At 42.0% G+C, this 19,599-nt stretch overlaps 1 protein-coding gene across 1 annotated transcript; it reads right to left on the minus strand.

Moving 5' to 3' along the window:
- Positions 1-11,226: 11,226 nt before the first annotated feature.
- Positions 11,227-18,912, minus strand: MED21 (mediator complex subunit 21). The gene is made up of 4 exons (XM_005148172.3): positions 18,841-18,912; positions 18,467-18,581; positions 16,336-16,436; positions 11,227-13,591 (listed from the first exon to the last, which is right to left on the minus strand). The coding sequence occupies exons 1-4, from the start codon at positions 18,880-18,882 to the stop codon at positions 13,415-13,417; spliced, it is 435 nt and encodes a 144-aa protein (XP_005148229.1). The 5' UTR covers positions 18,883-18,912; the 3' UTR covers positions 11,227-13,414.
- Positions 18,913-19,599: the final 687 nt, after the last annotated feature.

Below are 19,599 nucleotides of genomic sequence, written 5' to 3' on the forward strand. Positions count from 1 at the left end.
AACTAGGAATAACTGTGTGTAATATTTGACAAGAAGAGCCTTTAGTGTGCACAGAAATGTGTCACTTGGGAATACAGACGGCACTTGACCAGCTACGTTCAGACTTGCCTGTTCCTGATTCAGGTACAGAAATGCTGGATGATAGAAATGGCTAACAACCTTTGGCAGTGGTGACAACACCACAGCAGCTTCTTTCAGGAGGGGCAGGACCACCTACATTTCTACAGTGCTGTTACTGTGGCTTTCTCTGCTCCTCCGGCAAAGGAGTTTCCAGAAGAGGAATGAAGGGATTCAGTCAATGCTGAGGGAAAGCTGAGTCAATGGAAGACATGGATGCAGTCTTCCCTGATGTTAGGAATGCTAGGTCTGGCATTTTGATTCAAGTTTGTGTCACTGCAAAGTGTTTTACGGCATAGTGTGCATGTGCCAATAAACGAAGCTTGCTACAACAGCACCAGCTGACACTAACATTCTCTAAAGAAGTCTATATTGTATTCAATTGATTTAGTCACTTGCTTAGGTCATTAATTGCTCCAGTAAGTCGGGGGCAGACAAGGAGCATGATGAGAAGGCTGATCCATTGCTTCCCAGCAGAGGCAGTTCAGAACATACATAACTTGGAGCAAATGGTATTACACTAGCACATCAGATTGTGGCCATATACATAAGTGCTGAATCAGGGCCATAAAGAAGGCTAAGTCTAATGCACTGTACTTAAAATGCTTCCCGAAATGTTTTGGAAACCTCTAACATCAACTGAGATTGTGTTCCTATGAAATGAGTCCAAAATAGGTCAAGGCAGGCTTATTTTTATATTGTGAAGAAGCCAGAGGTACTTTGAAAAGTTCAGCAAACTGCTTGCCTGACATTTAAGATCAGCAATGCCACCTGGAAAATACCATGCCTAAAATCATGGGGGGTGTGGGACATGAGGGGTGCAGGGCTTCACAAGAATATTTAAGGGCAATATAAACTCACTGTCACCCTATGGCCTACTGCACACACAGCATATATCTGGCTCTTTCCTGGGAGGGAACTATAGGCTCACAGAAACTTGGACCTTCATAAGCAAGAATAAGTAATTATAAGGGAGGAAAAAAAATAAGGAAGGATGTGAGGAGGGGGATGAAGATCAAAATTATTTTCTTACTCTTTTCATTCTTTCTCCAGATCCCTTTGGCAAGGAATTCCTTTTCCCAGACTTTGACAATAGATGTTATAAAGCTTATGGCTAACGTGTTTCTTGTCTCCTCTGGAAGCTCCTGATTCTAGATTCTCTCTGTTCACACAGCAGCTCTATTCTTTTTTTCTGGAGAAAGCATTGCTTACATAGCAGCATGAAGGGGTTATGAGCAGCAGAGCCAACTGCAAGTCCAGTGGGTTTTGGAAGGACAGCTGTGCCAGATCCTTGCGGCCAGAGAGCCTTTGAGGGAGCACAGGAAGGTGACTGGGGTTAGGGTGCCACTGGATATTGGCAGACACAGAGAGCACTTGTCAAGACACCCATGGTAGAAATATATTGAAGCCAGGCAAAAAAAGGAAGTAAGGAAAAGCTTTGCAGAGTGAATGTAGGAAGGGCTGGAGGGGGAGCCTTTATGGTCTCTTTGCCAAGAGATCAAGGTGGTGAATCCAGCTGTCTTAGCTTAAACTTGATCTAAAGGTAGAAGGGATGATAGGTCAAGGAGGCAAGGTGCAGAAAGAGAAGATTAACAAGCAATTGTGTGATGTCAGCAGTATTGTACTCTGTTTGTCATCTATCAGCAAGTTTCCTTTTCTCCCTCTTTCTATCTCCCATCTTCTGACACTCAGAATGATTTTGCTTTAATGGCATACCGCAGCTTAGAATAATCATTTGCTTTGTCCGTGTGGTTGGAGGCCATTTAGAAATACTGAAGTCTATATTTCTCATGAGTTTGTAAAGAGCTGTAACTCATCAGGGTATGGCCCCAGGAGGTGTGGGACAAGCACATAATTCACTGCTGAGAAGCAGATGGTACCAGACTCTCCTCCGTGTATACATCCACCCTGGTTCTTAAATGGCATACAATCAGCATTAGGTGGAGAGAAGTTTCTAAAGAATGATGTTGTGACTTCAGTAACAAAACACTGCACACAATGTTCACCTTTTGTTTGCTATTAACTGTTCTTTGTTTATTTGCTTTAATAAGCTACCCAATATAGCTAGTTGTTTCTGGTGTCTGTTACATGAGTATTTAGGTCAAGCCAACCTACCCTTAGGAGAGACAAGAAGAACTGTATCTATCTGAATGTCTGTGCCTGTGGCGTGAATCTGAGAACTCCCTGAAGTCTTTCAAATGTGATTATTTATCTCTCTGCTCAGCACCTGAAGCTATTTTTAATATTGATATGCCAAAGTAGGCACCGACAAACCTATGCAGTAAGTAAACATAGCAGTTATGTATGGGCATAATCTTGGGAATGATGTAAGTCTGCAAAACCCTTGTTCCACTGCCTCGCCAAAAAGACGTTAATGAAAACATGATTAGTGAGAAATGTCTGGTCAGCTTAAACATTAACACAGACTGAACTATTCAACCTTCTTAACAAAGGCAAACTCACAGGCAGTTCTTGTGGGATGACATTTTCCTTGGGTGACATCACTCTACAATAATTTCTTGAAAATACCGTGATGAAACAAGTATCTTGACCTTTGCAGACACCTGTGAGTCAGCCTAGACTGCTTTTTTCCTACCTCCAAGTAGAGACAGTTACAGAGCTGGTTTTCTGAAAGCTGTAGCAGTAGTAGAGGCACTAATACAAAGAGTAACCAAAGCACATTGTTGACATATTCTGGCTCCCTCAACCTCTCAGTCAATTCAGGCTTTCTTTCCCCACCCAACCTATTCCCATTTCACAAGGTTTATTTATTGTGTATCTCAATCACTTGCAATATTAAATCATGCAAGTTTTAAAAATCTGGTTAAATTGTGTTATGGTTTTCGGAGCATCATTTTGTTGTCTGCAAGCTGGTGGCACCTCCCTAACTGAGGCAGAGGAGAAAATCAGCACCAGGCAGGAAAATCCCTAAAAGTACAGGTTTCATACTTTAGTCTAATGTCCAAAACACACTGCAGCTTTGGTTGTCCATGTGCATCTATACCCAGTGGCCAGGGGACACCCCTTCCTCATGAAACTGCTGTTGAACTACAGTAGGCCCTAGTCCTTCCCTGGTCCTTTTATCCTGCCACACCGCAGGGACAGCTGGCATGTGGTGGAGACTCAGACCCTGTCTGTATTGGGGAACTCAACTGATTTGTTGCTTGATTGACTTGCTCCATTCTTCATCCTGACATACTCATTTGCTAATCTCCCTGGTAACAAAGGACAGTTTTGTCCAAGCCAAAGTCCTTTCATCTTGTGGCCAGCATGAAATGAAGCGGTAACACGGTTCATTGGGTAATCTGCTTAAAACTGTAATGAAGGACACAGGGGAAATTCCTTCCTACTGGTCTGAGGGAAAACGCTGTGTTTGAATGGACAAAGAGTAACACCTGTCCCTCCAGATGGGGTACTGGTGCCAGAGGAATGCTTGCACTCTTCTTCTATTGTGGATAATGAGAGCAGTTTGTTTTGAGGCCTTTCTAGCAATTACTTAAAAAACTAAATCAACTTATAAATTGTCAAAAGAAGGTGTCAAAAGTATACCTTTTTCATCAGGTAAACAGTGTACATCTGTTAAATACAGTCAAACTATTCTGTACAGTGAAACTATTCTGTATAGGAGCTGTTTTACCCTTTGGGTACCCATTTTTACTGCCCAGTTCCTTAGCATTTGATTACATTTATTTTGACTTGCCAGAGAATCTTGAGATCAAGTTGACAGGACAGTCTCTTGTATGAAAACCTCATTTAAGAGAAAAAGCAGGTAAAAGTATGGCAAAGCAAACAGCAGGAATAGACACAGCCATACATGGCTGTTTCATCTCAGCCACAGAAAATAATTCTCTGTTGCTCTCTTCCAGTTCATAATGAATATGTCTCCTGTCACAAGATGCTAAGCAGATATTTCACTTATCAGGACACACAATTCAACTAAGTGGGTCATTCAAGAGTTTGATTATCAGCAAGGGACTACTACTTGGCCATTTTCTTGCTGCAGTACTCTTTTGCTCTCCTTCCCATCCTACACAGCAATCCTTTCCTTATACATCCCAAGTTCCTATCTATCCTTAATGTTTATTATGTAACCTGTTCAATTCATTTTGACTGAGAGGAGCTGAGATATGAACTTAAGCTACTCATTTTCCAGTCCTAACTTTAGGGTTAGACTGTTCTGGAGTGGTGAACCTTCACATCCTTTTTCTTGATGGAGCACATTCACTTCATGTATTTATTTGTGCAAGGACTGGAAGCTGTGTCTTTCCTCCTCCCTTTGGATATACTGACTCATACTAGTGTATGAGCCACTTCTATGTGTTCTCAATCTGTCTTTCTGCATTAGGGACAATTTGATTCCAGGCGAGGTAGAACATCTTTGAGAGAAAAGGCTGGCATGGGACCTCAAGCATGTTCTACAGAGTGGTATGTAGGGCATGCCCTGAAAACTGTAAGCAAAAGTGACCACAGTCTAAATTCAGTTTCTACAGTAGCCTTTTTTTACTTCAAAATGCTGTTCTTGTAGACTAAAAGACTGACCTGATGTTGTGCTCTCAAAGGACTGACCTTTGAAAGAGGAATCCAGCTCCTGGGAGCAATCCAGGGTGGTCAAAATGAGGAAGGGTACTTTGTTGCAATCCATTTTGACACACTTCATCTCTCAGCATAGGTTTATGGAGGGTTAAAATACCAGAACAATGCATTTCTGGCAAGTCCAACAGCTGGCTCTATTGTGTCTGGTATAGGAGTTCCTGAGTACGTCAGGATTATGAATCATAGGAGAGAATTAAAAGTTCTGCAGTGCAGTGTCTCCTTGCAAGCACTCCAGCACAGTCCTGCACTCCCATATCTGGGAAAGGACATTGCCTTGACCTCATTGAGGTATTGTAATAAATCTCTGCGACAGACTGTTAATGCCAAAGAGGTCAGGTTTTGTGCGTAGGTTAGATCGGAAGTACCATGACAAGGACTAAACACAGGATGAAAATGAAAGGGGCTGCTAGGGTGAGCCAGACCAATTGCACACCACCACATTTAGTTCAGAAGCATCCAGTCACACAACCCCAAACACTGATACCACAGAACAATAGCATCTCACACCACAAGGTTATAGCACCAAAGACCAAGAACCACAAATACTAAAGTACCCTAGGAAGCAAGCACAGGCGATCAAGGATGCTGTAATGTACCCTTTCCCTATAATAGTAAGACATTTGTTAGCTTAAGTGCCTGGTAAGAAATAGGTTTAATGATCCCTGTCACTAAGAGTAGGGATGTTGTCTTTCCAAACTTCAATTTCAGGATCAGTCTAATGCTGAACCTGTGGGTCAGACATACCAGTGCACCCCAATGAGAGTTTCCAAAGCAAGCCGCAGCTTTCATGTACCACACCCAGCTCTAGATGTGTTCACAGTTGGGTTGAGAAAACATCACACTTTGAAAAGCTATAAATCATAACATGACCTGCTCTGAAGACAGATAAGTCTGCAAACGTACAGTTGACTGCTGAAGTTCAGTTGCCACACCTCAGTGTTAGATGTTATCGACAGAAAGGAACCACAAGTTCCCTTTACAAGGCAGATTATGACCTGTTTACACTTTATCTTCATTATTTGAGAAGTGATGTTATTGCAGCTTTATTCTGGCAGCGATCAAGCATTAAGGGCTGTGCAGAGTGCAAGCATAATCTTTCTTACTGTGGTAAATACTATCAGTGAATTATGCTAAATGATCAGATTAATTTCTGATGCCACTCCATAGGATTCTTCCAGAAATAGCTTCCATGGAATGAATGTTTTTGTTACATTTTAGCCTGCCAATCTACAGTCTATTCCAAAGCCCATCAATGTCAGGTCTTCAGGTGAGGTCAGCACCCACTGTGGCACAACACACAATTAACTATAACCTAGTCAGAAATACCAAGTAACACAGTTGTGGAATATTTGCATCTACAAATATCAGGTGATTTTCTTTCATCATAAATACCAGCTCATGACACAGATGTTGTCAAATCCTCCCCCCTACACCTAAGGTTAAAGCACTGCCTTTTAGCACACCTCATCCCCTGAACTCCTGCTCCTGTTTGAGAGGCTGGCAGGGATTCATTACTTTGAATTGATCAGTTAAGGACCAGGTGGAAGGAATCACACAGGTGATGGTGGCTGTACACTCATTCACTTGCAGCTGCTGCAAAATACCTGCAGAGGAAGCAAGACAGGGAAGCAAACTAATGCGATGAGTGGAATTACACTTTGCATGCTTGAGCACACCAAAACAAATCCGAGCTGCTCATTCTGTCTCTTTGGAGGACTTCACTCCCTCTAAGCTTGCCAGGAGCTTCTTCCACAGCTTACTGCAGTCATGTGAAGGATTCCCCTTGTCGTTGGTCAGCACAAGCAAGAGCAGATCCCACTCTGTGCTCCTTGTACATCTGTCTGACACACTGAGAGTCTCAGGACTTCTGTAGTACGTAAGAATTTCAGCTTATCTTTGTTAACAGTGACTACTAGAGCAGAGTGTTTTGAACACTTGGGTGGCAAAAGCAAGCTGGAAACAGATCAGCTGTAGGCATCTTTTCATAGCTGGCTCCCACAGTGCAAATTAGAACCATGTAATTTTAAAGAGTTGTGTAATTTTACATTCAAATTTGGTGAGTTTTGGGAAAGACGAACCTTTAGGAATCGAGTGTAGGTGCGACTCAGCTTCTGCATTCAGGATGCTGAAGGCATGTCCACAATGCAGCCCCAGCCCTGCCTGTGATGCTATAGGGAGAGGCATGTAGCAGGAGCCCCATGAGAGGAGCAGGTACAGTATCAGGAGGTCTGATACTAGGTGGACATTACATACTCATTCACTGCCCTTAAAGTCACCTAAAATGTTTTTTCTTCTCCACTGCAGTGTTTCCCTTCCATCGTTTTACACTGTGTGCCTCTTTCCTCATAAAACACACAGCAAATGTTCAGGGAGGCACATGTCCTGCTTCATGGCACCTAGGGTAAGCAGGATGCTTCCTCAACTATATAGACACTAACCTAGTCCCACTGAAACAAAGGGTCTGCCTCCTTTCCGTCAGATGCCAGTTGACAAGAGCTGGGTGATGCTGCTGACATTTTTACAGCAGAACTGTGATAAATATCTGCACCCTCATTGCACTGCTGCACAAGAGAAAGCTTCTTGACAGCAGCTCATTGCAATTTCTAAACCACCACCAAGTGAAAACCTCCTTTGCCAAAGCTCTCCTTTCAATCCCAGGTTCATTAAGCACACGGAGTGCTCGCTGTCACATACAGAGAGATTTATCTAACTGCAGAATCGGAGAACTGCCCACTTATCAAAATTAATACTTGCTTATGTTGAGTGTTTGATGATGTGAGTATCCAAAATAAAACGGCAGCTGGCTGTCACCAGAACCCACCTGTTTTCTGGTACCTCTGGAAACAGAGTGGACCCTGACTTTTTCTTCCAGAAAGGTGTACATTATTCGGTTGTGTACAGCTGTATCCCAAAATATTTCCTTTAACATCCCTCTTCTTCATCAATGAGATAAAATTTGCCTTCCCCTGTTTGTCGCAACTGAAGGCATCAAGCAGACCATTACTTCTTTCTGTTCCTCATTCTGCAGACAGCTAGAGAAGACACGAGAGAGGGAGCTGTGGAAGCCCCACTTCCACTATCTCTGTGCAAGAGCCCTCTTCTTTGGAGCTCTTTGCTTCAAAGGTGTTGTCCTCTTTATGAATGTGGCTTCTCTCCCTTCGATCATGACTTGGGAAAATGATTATGATATTTCTCTAGCACTTGTGGAAAGTTATTGTGCAGTCAATTGCTTTCCCACACAACCATAGAATGAAGCACGTTGTTTCCTGAAAGAGGGCTTTGATTTCAATCTTCTCTTTTAAAGTGGGCAGGGTGGAGAAAGGATGTTTTGCAACTAAATTGCACAGTCCCTACTCAGCTACAGATTTCCACTTCACAAAATTCATTTAGTCCTTCAGTGAAGTGTAAGGCAAAAGAAGCTAAATCCAGGAGCCTGATACCAAGTAAATATCAAGTTAAAATAGTCAGGGAAAGAGCTGTTTGTACTGTTGTGCTCTGCTACTTGAGTGTTAGCTATAAACAGAAAATCAGAAGAAACATGGTGGTCTAGACTGTTATAAAATAGATATAGCCCTTTTGTGCTCAGAACAGGAGCTGAATGTGCCTGGCTACTTGGCTATGCTGTTTGACTACAGCAGCAGCAAGGATATAAAATACCAGGTCTGCTTGTTTAGCTATGGGGAAGAGGGAAGCTTTCCTACAAGGCTTTCCAAGAAACAAAAATAAACATAAAACCTGCATGTAAGTGTACACAAACAGCATGTAGCAATTGTGAAGCTATGCTTCTACAAGGCATGTACCTTAAAACAGACAAAAACTTCCTAAAGATCCACTGTGGGTACTGCTCATTGCAAGCACATACAACAGTGCCTGCCCTATCCCCAGCAGTGCTCAAGACCAGGCTAGATGTGGCTTGGAGCAACCTGGTCTAGTGCAAGGTGTCTCTGCCCATGGCAGGGGTGGTGGAACTGGATGAGATTTAAGGTCCCTTCCAACCCAAACCATTCAGTGATTCTATGACATATCTGAAGCATGTAAAAACATTGCTTTCTGTGCCCTTTGTTGCTACAAGATAGTCCTAGGGATTACTGGTAAAAAAAGTCCTGTCAGTCAAAGAACAATTTGCTCCTAAGTCAATAAAAGTAAGTCAAACTTTCTGCCATAGAGCTGACAGAAAAGGCTAGAATAAACTTTTGCTCTAGTGTCTGTTTTGGTGCCTGAAAATAGGGCTTTTATTATTCCTTATGTAAGACTATCTAACCAGCTACATAAAGCACAAATACAAGTTCTTTCTATAGAGGAATTTGCCTTTGTCTAATAGTGAGTCAGCATCATCTGACAGATCAATTTTCTCTGAGTGTAGGATGTGGATTTTGCATATCACACTCTCCAAGGGCACCTGTTGGAAACTTGGGTCACTACAGCATGGAATTTCACACCGCACACAAGGACAACTCAATGGCCTCCCACTGCAGAGACCCACATCACAAAACCTCATCAATAAGAATGAGGCTGATACCAGATACCTCAAGTTTTCTGTCCTCCAGATCTGCCTTTCCAGAAAAGGGACAACATTCCTTAACACTTTCTTGGTTCTTTCTGAAACTATTGATGTGTCTGGTATCCACAGGATCATTCAGGTGGGAAGGGACCTCCTGCTCCAAGGTGGGTCAGCTGTGGGGTCAGGTGAGGTTGTTCAGAGCTTTGTCCATCCAGGTCTTGAAAACACTCAATTTCCAGCTTCTCTCGGGACCAGGGTTCCAAAATTTCATTGTCCTGATGTTGAAAAAGCTTTTCCTCATGACCAGTCTGAATCTTTGTTTCAATTTATGTCCACCCCGCATCGCTCTTCTACCATGCACCACTCTATTTCCCATAACCTCCCTACAGGTATGTCTTGTTAGGTGCCCCCAAAGCCATCTCTTCTCCCAACCTAGCCCCCTCAGCCTCTCCTCATGAAGAACTTGTAGTTTATCAACATCTTTCTGATACTGGGAGGCCCAAACTGTACAGTGTTCCAGATGCAGTCTAACACATAGAGTAATCACTTTCCTCAATCTACTGGCTGCGCTCCTGCTAACACAGCCCAGGGTGCTGTTGGCCTTTCTTATTGCCAGGGCCAGCTGCTGGCTCCCGTTCAGCTTGCTGCCTGCCAAGACCCCTAGGTCCACTTGAGCAGAGCTGCTCCCCCGCCAGGCAGTCTCTGGCCTGTTTTTCTGCAAACTTCCACAAACCTTTGATACTGATTCTGCCCCAATGACCAGGACCCCTCCCCATGCCACACACAGCACAAGCTCCCAGATCTTCAATGATGACCTGCAGTAGTAAGCCAGGATTAACTTCACAAAGACAGGAAGCTACAATGTTGTTAATGCCCTTTTCCCAGCATCTTTAAAAACAAGTGTATGAATTCCTCCACATTCTTGTCTCTGAAAACGAAAACAGCTGCCACAAGGTGTTCCTTTCCTCTGAGCATGGTTGTTTACAGTAAAGAATACTAGGCTTTGATCACCCACTTGTATTTACTAAATTGATTCCAACATCTTTGCCAGTGGGCTGTATGGATTCTCAGCATGAGATGCTTTTGCTCATTTGAAGTGGTCGAGATTGTTTTTCAATGGATTTTTCCGTTATGTTCTGTGCTGTCTTTCTCCAAAGCACAATTTGTTCCCTGGGCAGTGCTCCTTGTCCAACGCAATATGTTGAACCGTTTTGTATCTTGCTCAATACTTTTGTTTTCTTCCCATGATGCTTTACCTCCATTTATTCTTATCCCAACCAAAGTTTCCTTTTACAGCTCTCTGGCATGTAACATGATACATTTGGTAGTAACTGTTACATAGGGCTTTTTCTTCCTCACCCTCCCTCTCTTCAGTGTTAGAAGTTTGGAGGCAGTCAAGACTCCTCATGGAAGAAGACCCTCCCTCCTCAGCCTCCCTTTTTTGTTTGTACTGAAAGTTGGGATGCTAAATGGTATGGACAGAGCAATTCTGCATGCCCTAAAACTCTTGCATGAATACCACCCCCCTCTGCCCTCCCCCCAGGAGATCACTACCATTATACACACAGGTTTTAAACAGAGATGTTTAAAGCCCAACAGCAGGGCTGGACAAAACAGCACATCTATGACAGAGAGGAAAGAAATCCCTAAGTCCCAGTCTAAAGCTTTGTCTACTAAGACAGCTGTAGCAAATTGATGGGATTTTCTTCTTCTTCATGTCAGAACCCACCAAAAGACACACAACCTTACTGACTGAGATGCAGACTTCCAGCTGAACTTGCAGACTGTGAAAAAGCAGGTAAAGATTTACAACAGCTAGGGCAGCAATACAGCACACAAGAGCTAGTGGGGTTGTACATTTCGCAGTACTACTCACTCACCAAAGCAGTCTTTCTCAAGGAAAAAAAGAGCATTTCTGGCTCTATTATGTTATTTGCTTTTAACTGTATCACAAACTGCATCTCTTAAATCAGCAACATTCACTAAATTAGATACAAGTACTGAAAACCCAAATGTACTTAAACCTCTGGTTAAGGTTTACTTCAAAATGCAATTAACTGATACAGACACACATTTAAAGTGGGGTAGCATGTTCAAACAACCAGCAACTGAAAGAAAAACCTTATAGAGTTAAGCAACAGCAGAAATACAGCAGTTTTCAAGTAGGAAAACTAGAAAAAATATGAAATTGAAAGAATTCTATTGTTCCTGAAGATGTACATCATCTCCCACAGCAAAAGTTTCCAGGTTCGCAGGTTTGAATTGATGCACATGTTGAGCTATGCCAGGGAATTTACTAAGACCAAATCCCTTTTGCAGAAGTGTAAAAATCTCAAGACATCTCAAATTTAAACCACATAAAAATCCACAAGCAAAGCCCAAACATTTCTAAGTTTTCTAAATTTGCTATTTTAAAAAGAAGCAACAACAAAATCGGCCTCACTCCCACCCTGAGATGCACTAGATGCACTTTTTCCAGTTAAAAAAACACCCCAATCAAAACCAGGCCCCAGGACTGACTTCAAATTAAAATCTGACCCCTCAATACTTCCTAGAACATGGGCATATTCACATGGCTTAGTTATTCACCACTGCCATTACTCTTCTTAAGACTCTATTACAGAACCGTGGCTCTGCTGTAGCCTGTTCACTTCTCCAACTGGTTTTCCTCTTGTAGAATCTGGATAGTACAAAAGCCTCACAAGAGCAGATTAAATTTATGACTATAGATATGCAAATTTGACAGAATAATATTAAATATTTAATTAAGTATCAGCCCAATTAAATACTGCAGTTTTTGTATTTGTTACAGGCAGGAACAGCTTTGTATTTTTTAAATCCTCAAACCAGGCTGTATACAAGATGTATCCTGTGCTATTATGTTACACCCCTCCTTTCACAAGTGCGCAGCTGCATCTAGTTCTGTAAGAATCAACATGCTAAAAACATACTTGAATTGCTCTTATCTGTCCGTAGGCAACAGCAACACACGTAACTTTCAAGTTAATGACAGTTATCCAATATACAGCAGGAGGCAGTTTTGATCAGGAAATCACCAGCTATTACATGGCAATAAATAGCATCCTACAGCAATGCAAGGCTGCTAACTCAGAATTACAGAAAATTACTCACAGGTCAACTCCAAGTTCACACACATAACCCTACATTACCTGGTGGCTGTTTCTCCCCTCCCTCCCCCAGTATAAAAAGAGTTGCTGGTATTTCTGCTGCTAAGAGCATTCAATGATTCAGTGCATGAAGATAAACCCCACATTGGGGATGACAGGCCTCTTGCTGCTTCTGATTGTAGCATTCATGTGGCAGCCACCGCTTACACTGAAAAGCAACATTACATAATAAGTTATTTTCAGTTTCCTCATTGCTAATTTCTTCCCAGTCATCCAGGGCTTCTTCATTGCTGTCTGCTTTGGAGACGTTCACCACTTGCCACAAGAATGCAGAATATCAGCAGAAGCAATAAAGTAACACAAGCAAATAAGAGTAAGCATTGTCAGTAAGTGGCAGTAATGGACTCAAAGACCCATTGTTGAATTACAAACAATAATAAATGCTAATATCAGATATTTGCAGATGTTGTTAAATGAGATGCCAATGGCAAGAACACCGTGCTGCAAACATCAGTTTACTTATCCCTTTACTTGCTTTGTAAAGGGTGGTAAACTAGCCAAGTAGTGATACAAATGTTTAATTCCCATTTCTGTTAATTAAAACAAAGGGCCACCACTGTATTCACATCCTTGTCTAGCACTGTCTCCATGGAACTCTGCTAATTCAAGTGTGTTTGTCTGAGCCTTACAAAACATACACTAAGAACATAAAAGCCTGAAAGTATGTGCAAGTTACACAAATATTCTTAATATATTTTCCTTTCGAACTCCCTTTAGGCACTAAGGCCTGTGTAATCAAGGCAACAAATCAGACTATAGTCAGATGTCTTTATGAACAGAAAAGAAAGCTAAGAAATTAATATTTGAAATCAAGGAAATATACATCAGTACACATAATTGTAGAACAGAACCACCGCTTGTACAGCAGGAGCATTTCTCACACAAAATCCACAGTTTGAGCTGTGAAAAAAGCAGCTGCTACCGCAGAGTACTCGAGTGTCCCGCAGGGTTGGGCTGGGCGTCACAGAGCCGTGGTTTGTGAGGACTTTTCTGCGGGGTGCGCTGCCCTCTGGCGCTACGAGTCGGGAAGGGGCTGGCTATGGGAACCGCTCCTCGTCTTCAGCTGCGACTGGGCGATGTCTGCCAGGGCACTCTGGATCTTTTCCAGCAGCAAATCCCCACGGTAAACTACCTCTTCCAGACGGGCAGCTGCCTCGTGGTTCTCTTCTTCTAACCGATGCAGGCTAGCGGCCTTTAAAATACAAGGGAGAAAAGTGAGGATCTCCAAGCAGAATACAGAATTGGCTTTGCTACTAAAGGATGGTGATGGAACAGCCTGTGCTCCCTAGGAAGAAGGAAGACTCTCTTTCAGCCCCTGAACTACATACTAGCAACTTTTATAAGTGGCAGGCTGAAATAGTACACATCCACATGGACTAAACACAACCCCCTCCCTCCCCCCCCCAACCAGATAAGTTAGCTTCTTTCACACTGCAACTCAAGGCTCAGTGCAGTGCAGCTTTTCTGGACAAGAAGTGAGAATTTATGCCCCTCCCCACTCCCTTAAGTGAAAGGTGCTCAGCAAGATGTTAAGTATAACGTAGTTCCAACCTCCCTGCCCATGGCAGAGGGTTTGGAACTAGAAGATCTTTAAGGCAGCTCCCAAATCAAACTGTTCAGTGATTCTGTAACTTACTTAAACCTGTTAAATAGCATATTTCAGGTGAAACTGTATCATTTAACCTCTTTTTCCTTTTTTTTTTTCTTTTTTTCAATATTTTGTTTCAAAAGCAAACTGGTTTTCAGTTAAGCAAAACTTAGTGAAACACAGCATTTTAACTTTAAGTATTCTAATACTTAAAAATATTTACTAAAATTAAAATTACTAAAACTTGTTCTAGCTGGATAACAGAAGAGACAAACTAAAATAGTTTCAAACTGGTATTTTTTTCAAAGCAGCTATACAGGTCCTTAAGCATGACTTCTTAAGGCAACTGACAAATTCTATCCCCATACTCTCCTTTTGTTCTGTTAACACTGATGTCCTTAGTGGCAGTTAATATACACATGAAGGACTTGATAGCCCTTGGAGGAAGGATCAGAGAAGGAAGATGGCAAAAGGGAAAAGTTTGAAAATGAGAAGCCAGCTCAGTTCCATCAGTCTTGGTTGTTAAATAGTTGGCTGCAGGTAAGGATTTGAGCAGGGTATATATTGCCAACTTCACCACAAGTGAACCAAAAAGGAACAGGTATATTGTACTGGGCATTTGTGTAGCAGCCCCTTTTACCACTTAAAACAAGCCTCAGATTTGAAACATGTACCAAGACAACCTTAGTATAAAAACCAGGTTGGCCTAAGTACACTGTATTAGACAAGTATGTCTGCTACTTCTCCACAAAGCCTATATGTATTTTAGCATTTCAAGCACCTTCAAAATAGGGTTTTTTTTAAGAACATCAGAATATTTGTCTTTAATACTACACCAAATTAAACAGCAGAAAATAAAAGTCAAAACTAGAATCAGTAAGAGATGGAAAAAAGATCAGAAACTCTGGTGAAGCAAGATTCTGTATTAACAGACCAAGAAACTGAGTATCAGCTCTAAGGCAAGCATGTTCCTACAGTACAACCAAATCCTCCTTCTGGAGTACCCCGCCTTCCCTGCATCAGCTGTCACTATGATCAGACCCTGCTCTATCATGGAAGAAGGCTGTAATTTCTCTGCAGCAGGACAGCTGTCTTCAGCTACTAAATATGCACTTACACAGAATTATGCTGGTGTTAACAGGCATAATTAGTATGTTCAGCAATCGCAACACTTCCACATTTAACCTCCCCTGTTTAAAACCAAATGTGATGTCACTGTCAAGTCATTTGTATTGGCCCAGAAGGCACCTCTAATATTATTCTTCGTAAAATGCCTCTGAACAGGTTTATCAAATTGGGTGAAAAACCTTCAGGTGATCTTAAAGCAGTTCTCTGAGAAACAACACTCTGCATTCTAAAAAGAAAATACTTGGTGCAAACCTAGCTAGCACTTAGACATAAAGGAAAAGGAAAGAAAAATGCTGTTTAATAGACGATATCTGTAGAAAGAAAAAATCCCAAACCCCAAAACCAGCACAGCTGAATTATTTGAACTTCGCGTTCAAGGAATTTTTTGCAAGTCAGAAATAGATGAGTATTGTGAAAGGATTCCCAAACTGTTTGCAGCAGTTCAGTTCCTGTAAGGCAGGAAATTGAGGTTTTGATACTGGCTGCACTCGCTAACAGCTTCCTAGCCAGCAGCTGTTTTCTCTTCCCAAACTCCTCCTAGAGTACCTGTGGTCTAAAAAGAGAAGGAGCAACAAACAAGAGCACCACGTTTGGCTGGTCCAAAGAAGGATACCCTATAACTAAGAATTGAAAGTACTGTTTTGTGACAGAGCTGGAAAACTTAGAGGTTATCCTGCAAACAACCAGAAGTGCTGTAGAAGAACAAAACACTTCAGTAAGGTGTTGGCTCTGCAGCTACAAAATAAAACACATTTCTAGTGAGTGAGAAGACATGAAAGATTATCCAAGGGAAACATAACAAAACCGAAAACAACAAAAATAAAAACAAAACAAAAACAAAACCAACACCACCACAATGCTTCAATCCTGTTGCATCTGTTGTATTAATACTTTAATAGCTGGGGAAAAAATGGGGTAGCAGTTTCCAGTATTGAAGTGTTACGATAAAAGTACTTCTAAATAGAAACCAAAGCCATGTTGTACCAAAAAAATAAGTCTTAAATATTCTCACTGTGTATAATCTTATTTAGAACTAGATGCAAGTTCGGTATTTCCATTAAGCCTATACAGTACTCACAGGCTACCCCTATGAAAAATTCAGGCTCGTAACAAAATCATTATTCAAGATTACATGGCCTGGAGAATAAAAAAGGTGTTTTAAAGAAGGAAGAAGCTTGTCTTCAATTATGTTCTGATATTTTAATAAAAAGCACTCTTACCTGCAAAGCTGCTGTTGATTCTTCACTCGGCAGGGAATCTATTAGAACATCAATATCTTTTGCAGTTCGTGCAATCAATGCTGCAAACAGCTGGGCGTACTCTAAGAAAAGACAAGGCAGCCTACTCAGTACAGGATCAGAAATCAGCACAGCTCTGTACACTCAGCACAGAAAGTTCTGCAGACCTGAAGGATGCAGGTGTTAAAAATTCTCCTACATGAACAACAGTATTGCAACTGATAGGAACTCATTTATACTAGAAGGTAGATCAATCCAATCCTAGATTAAACAAAGCAGCTGTTTATACAAAGGGCCAGGCTCTGTATAAATGAGAAAATAGCCAGAACTCCATCATGGTTAGCCAGTTAAGAAATTACTGATACCAGCAATAAGCGTCTTAGTCACTACACAAAGAATTGAGAAATATCTAAAGACTCTAACTTTTCAGCCCTTACCTTGAAGTTTGCCACTAGATCAAGGATACAAAGATAGTGATTCAAATAAGATAGGTTACTTAAATCATGCTAAGCTACAGGTACCTGGTGAAAGAATTTGGGATTTTATAGTTTAAAGAAAAAAGAATTCCTATTCAGCCACAGAAAAAGTGAATTTGCCCTTGAGAAATGGGAAAGTATTGAAAGTTTATAACAGACCTCAATTTAGCTGCAACATCATTGAAAGAACTGCATGGATTTTTAATAAGAAGCATCATAAACCAGAAACAAAACCTCCTCATATGGAATTGCATCCATTAATTTTGAATTAAGTTCATGACTACCAGTAAAATACTGGAATAGCCCTTTTCAATTTATAATTTCATAGGTATTTGTTTATATTGTTTGGTTCCTGAATGACTTGTGGAAGAGCAAGAGAAAACACCTTCTAATGGCAAAAATCTATAGAAGAGACTGACATTCTCAAAGGTACACTTAAAAAAAAGCCAAACCAAACCAAAACTAACAAGAAAAGCAGCATATCCACTTAAAGCTCACTCAGGGTCACCACAAGTTTTACCTGGAGAGAGTTTTAAGGCCTTCTTATTAAGACTTCAATTATTTAAGGACCATAACTGGTATTTTTGGTTTTCCTCATCAGCACGGCTAATATGGCTGTATGGTTTTACTGAAATCACTGTGCTGAGAATTTTTGGTAAAGATGAATTAAAACAGCAGTCAGTCATGACCTACTATTCTAATACCCTAACAAAGCCTCTGTCTAGCCCCTGGCTCCACACTGGTGCCAGCACTTGGGAGACCAGCAGGGAAAATGAGGAAGCACACAAGCCTTTCAGGTGGCTCTCCAAACTAATCCAGTATCTGAGAGCAAACCAGTACAGACTAATGAAGAACTAGTATTTACATGTCCTAGAAACTGCACTCCTAACTCCCTGATATCCTAATAGACAAAACTCATCTGATACAAGACACATGTAAAATATTTTCAGCAGGAGGAGGAGATATATATTAAAAAACAAGAAAGGAAGAAAAAAGATTCAGGACTGGAATAATACAGCTATTTAAATATTAACTTGAAATTCTCAAATCAGAGAGAAGTTTTAGCTTGTTTGTTGAGTGTCTTAGATTAATGAAAAGGAGCTGTTTCTTGTGCCTCTCAAAAAAACCCAACCTTCCCCAAAACAGAACAGCCAACAGCAAAACCACAAATGCCAACGGGAAGATTCAACATTACTTATTCCTTAATTAGCTACAAAAGCAGATAATATATGAAGGAACACAAATAATTAAGTTTATGGCACAGAGAATTTTAAACATATATAATTTCATAAAAACCATATTTCTTTCTAAAAAGACTTATTGGAAGCAATGGACAACTCACAACTTCATGCAGCTGCCTTATTAAAATTGTTTACACCTGTAGAGCTGCTGTATCTGCTTAAAGAAACCAGCACAAAAAACACACTATAATGCTTATTTAACAATTAAAATTATATTTTCAGCATCACAATCTTATGCAGCAAATGCAGCTGACACCAGTTCATGACTTAATTTCAGTCTCTACCAGATACGAGTGGAATTGTCTGCATGAAACAGAGGATAGATTTTGTGTGTTACAGTGTACTAGATCAGAACACGTTCACATTTTATTAGGAGACACAGAGAGATAGACTTGCCTTCCGTTGGATTAGCAGGCTGATCTTTGTTTATTGCTGTCTGGATGTTGCTGAAGGAGGCTGGGGGACCACACTGCTGGAGCACTCCAATGGCATTACAGAACTGGTCTGCGAGCTGCAAGCAGGGTCGAGATTGTAAACTTATTTCAACAATAGCTATTTCAGGTTTATATTGCACCTCAGCCCGGCATTAGGTGGGAGCACACCGCCACTAACCCAGGGTGAGGGCCACTAACCCTGAGGCTCCGGGGGGAGGAACCGCTGTCCCTCACACGCAGCGGCAGAGGCCGCGGGGACAAAAGGGGACTCTGCCCCACACTCCTGACACAAGGGGACGGACGCGGGGGGAGAAGGGAGAGCCGTGCCCGCCTCACCGAGTTAACCGCGTCCTGCAGCTGCGTTAGCCGGTCCGCCATGGCTCCGCCGTCACCTCCCGCCGACGGGCGTGCAGCAGCCAATGGGGCGCAGCGACGTTATATGGGCGGGACAGGGATGGGGGCGCGTCGAGGACGCCTTCCGGTGGAGCAGGGCGAACCCGGCGCGCCCCCTGCAGGCCGGGAGGTGCCCGTGTGCTGGGGCATGAAGCTGTGCCCCCCGTTGGTCAGTGCTTGCCTGACGGCGGCTGCAGTACAGCCTGACTCCCTGGTGATGCTGCCTGTGCAGCCACCCAGCAGCAACACATATGTCATGAGACATTCGCCCTCACAGCTCCCCTCCTTGCTATGATACCAACCAACCCAACCAAAGTGGTTTTGTGATGGCATGGTCAATAGTTAGCATTTTGTTGGCCATGTGACAGTTTGGGCAGGGCCTTGAGCAACCTGGTCTAGTAGAGGGTGTCCCTGACCATGACAGGGGTTAGAACTAGACCGAAAGGTCTTTTCCAACCCATACCATTCTGTGGTTCTTATGAATGTGGGGTTCCTTAGTGCTCTGCCAGTAAAGAGCCAAGTCACAAACTACTGCACTCTATACCAAACTTACTGCATGTTTTTAAGGTGTTTATAACTATTACTGAAGTCAAAAAGTTCTTGGATTTCCACAAATGGGATAGTGCTGGACTAAGCCTGGAATAAGTGAGACATTGTATCAAAGCCTCACTTGTAAGCCAAGCCTCTTGCAGGTGTTGCTTG

This window comes from Melopsittacus undulatus, chromosome 5 (genome assembly GCF_012275295.1).
Source record: "Melopsittacus undulatus isolate bMelUnd1 chromosome 5, bMelUnd1.mat.Z, whole genome shotgun sequence".
Lineage (NCBI taxonomy): Eukaryota > Metazoa > Chordata > Aves > Psittaciformes > Psittaculidae > Melopsittacus > Melopsittacus undulatus.

What these genes read in the sequence shown, in the direction of transcription:
- MED21 (XM_005148172.3), bottom strand. Translation starts at nt 18,882, where the DNA reads ATGGCGGACCGGCTAACGCAGCTGCAGGACGCGGTTAACTCG. An exon ending in TGCAGGACGCGGTTAACTCG is followed by an intron (nt 18,582 to 18,840) that starts GTGAGGCGGGCA and finishes CCCTGCTTGCAG; the next exon opens with CTCGCAGACCAGTTCTGTAA. An exon ending in AATCAACAGCAGCTTTGCAG is followed by an intron (nt 13,592 to 16,335) that starts GTAAGAGTGCTT and finishes TGTATTTTAAAG; the next exon opens with GCCGCTAGCCTGCATCGGTT.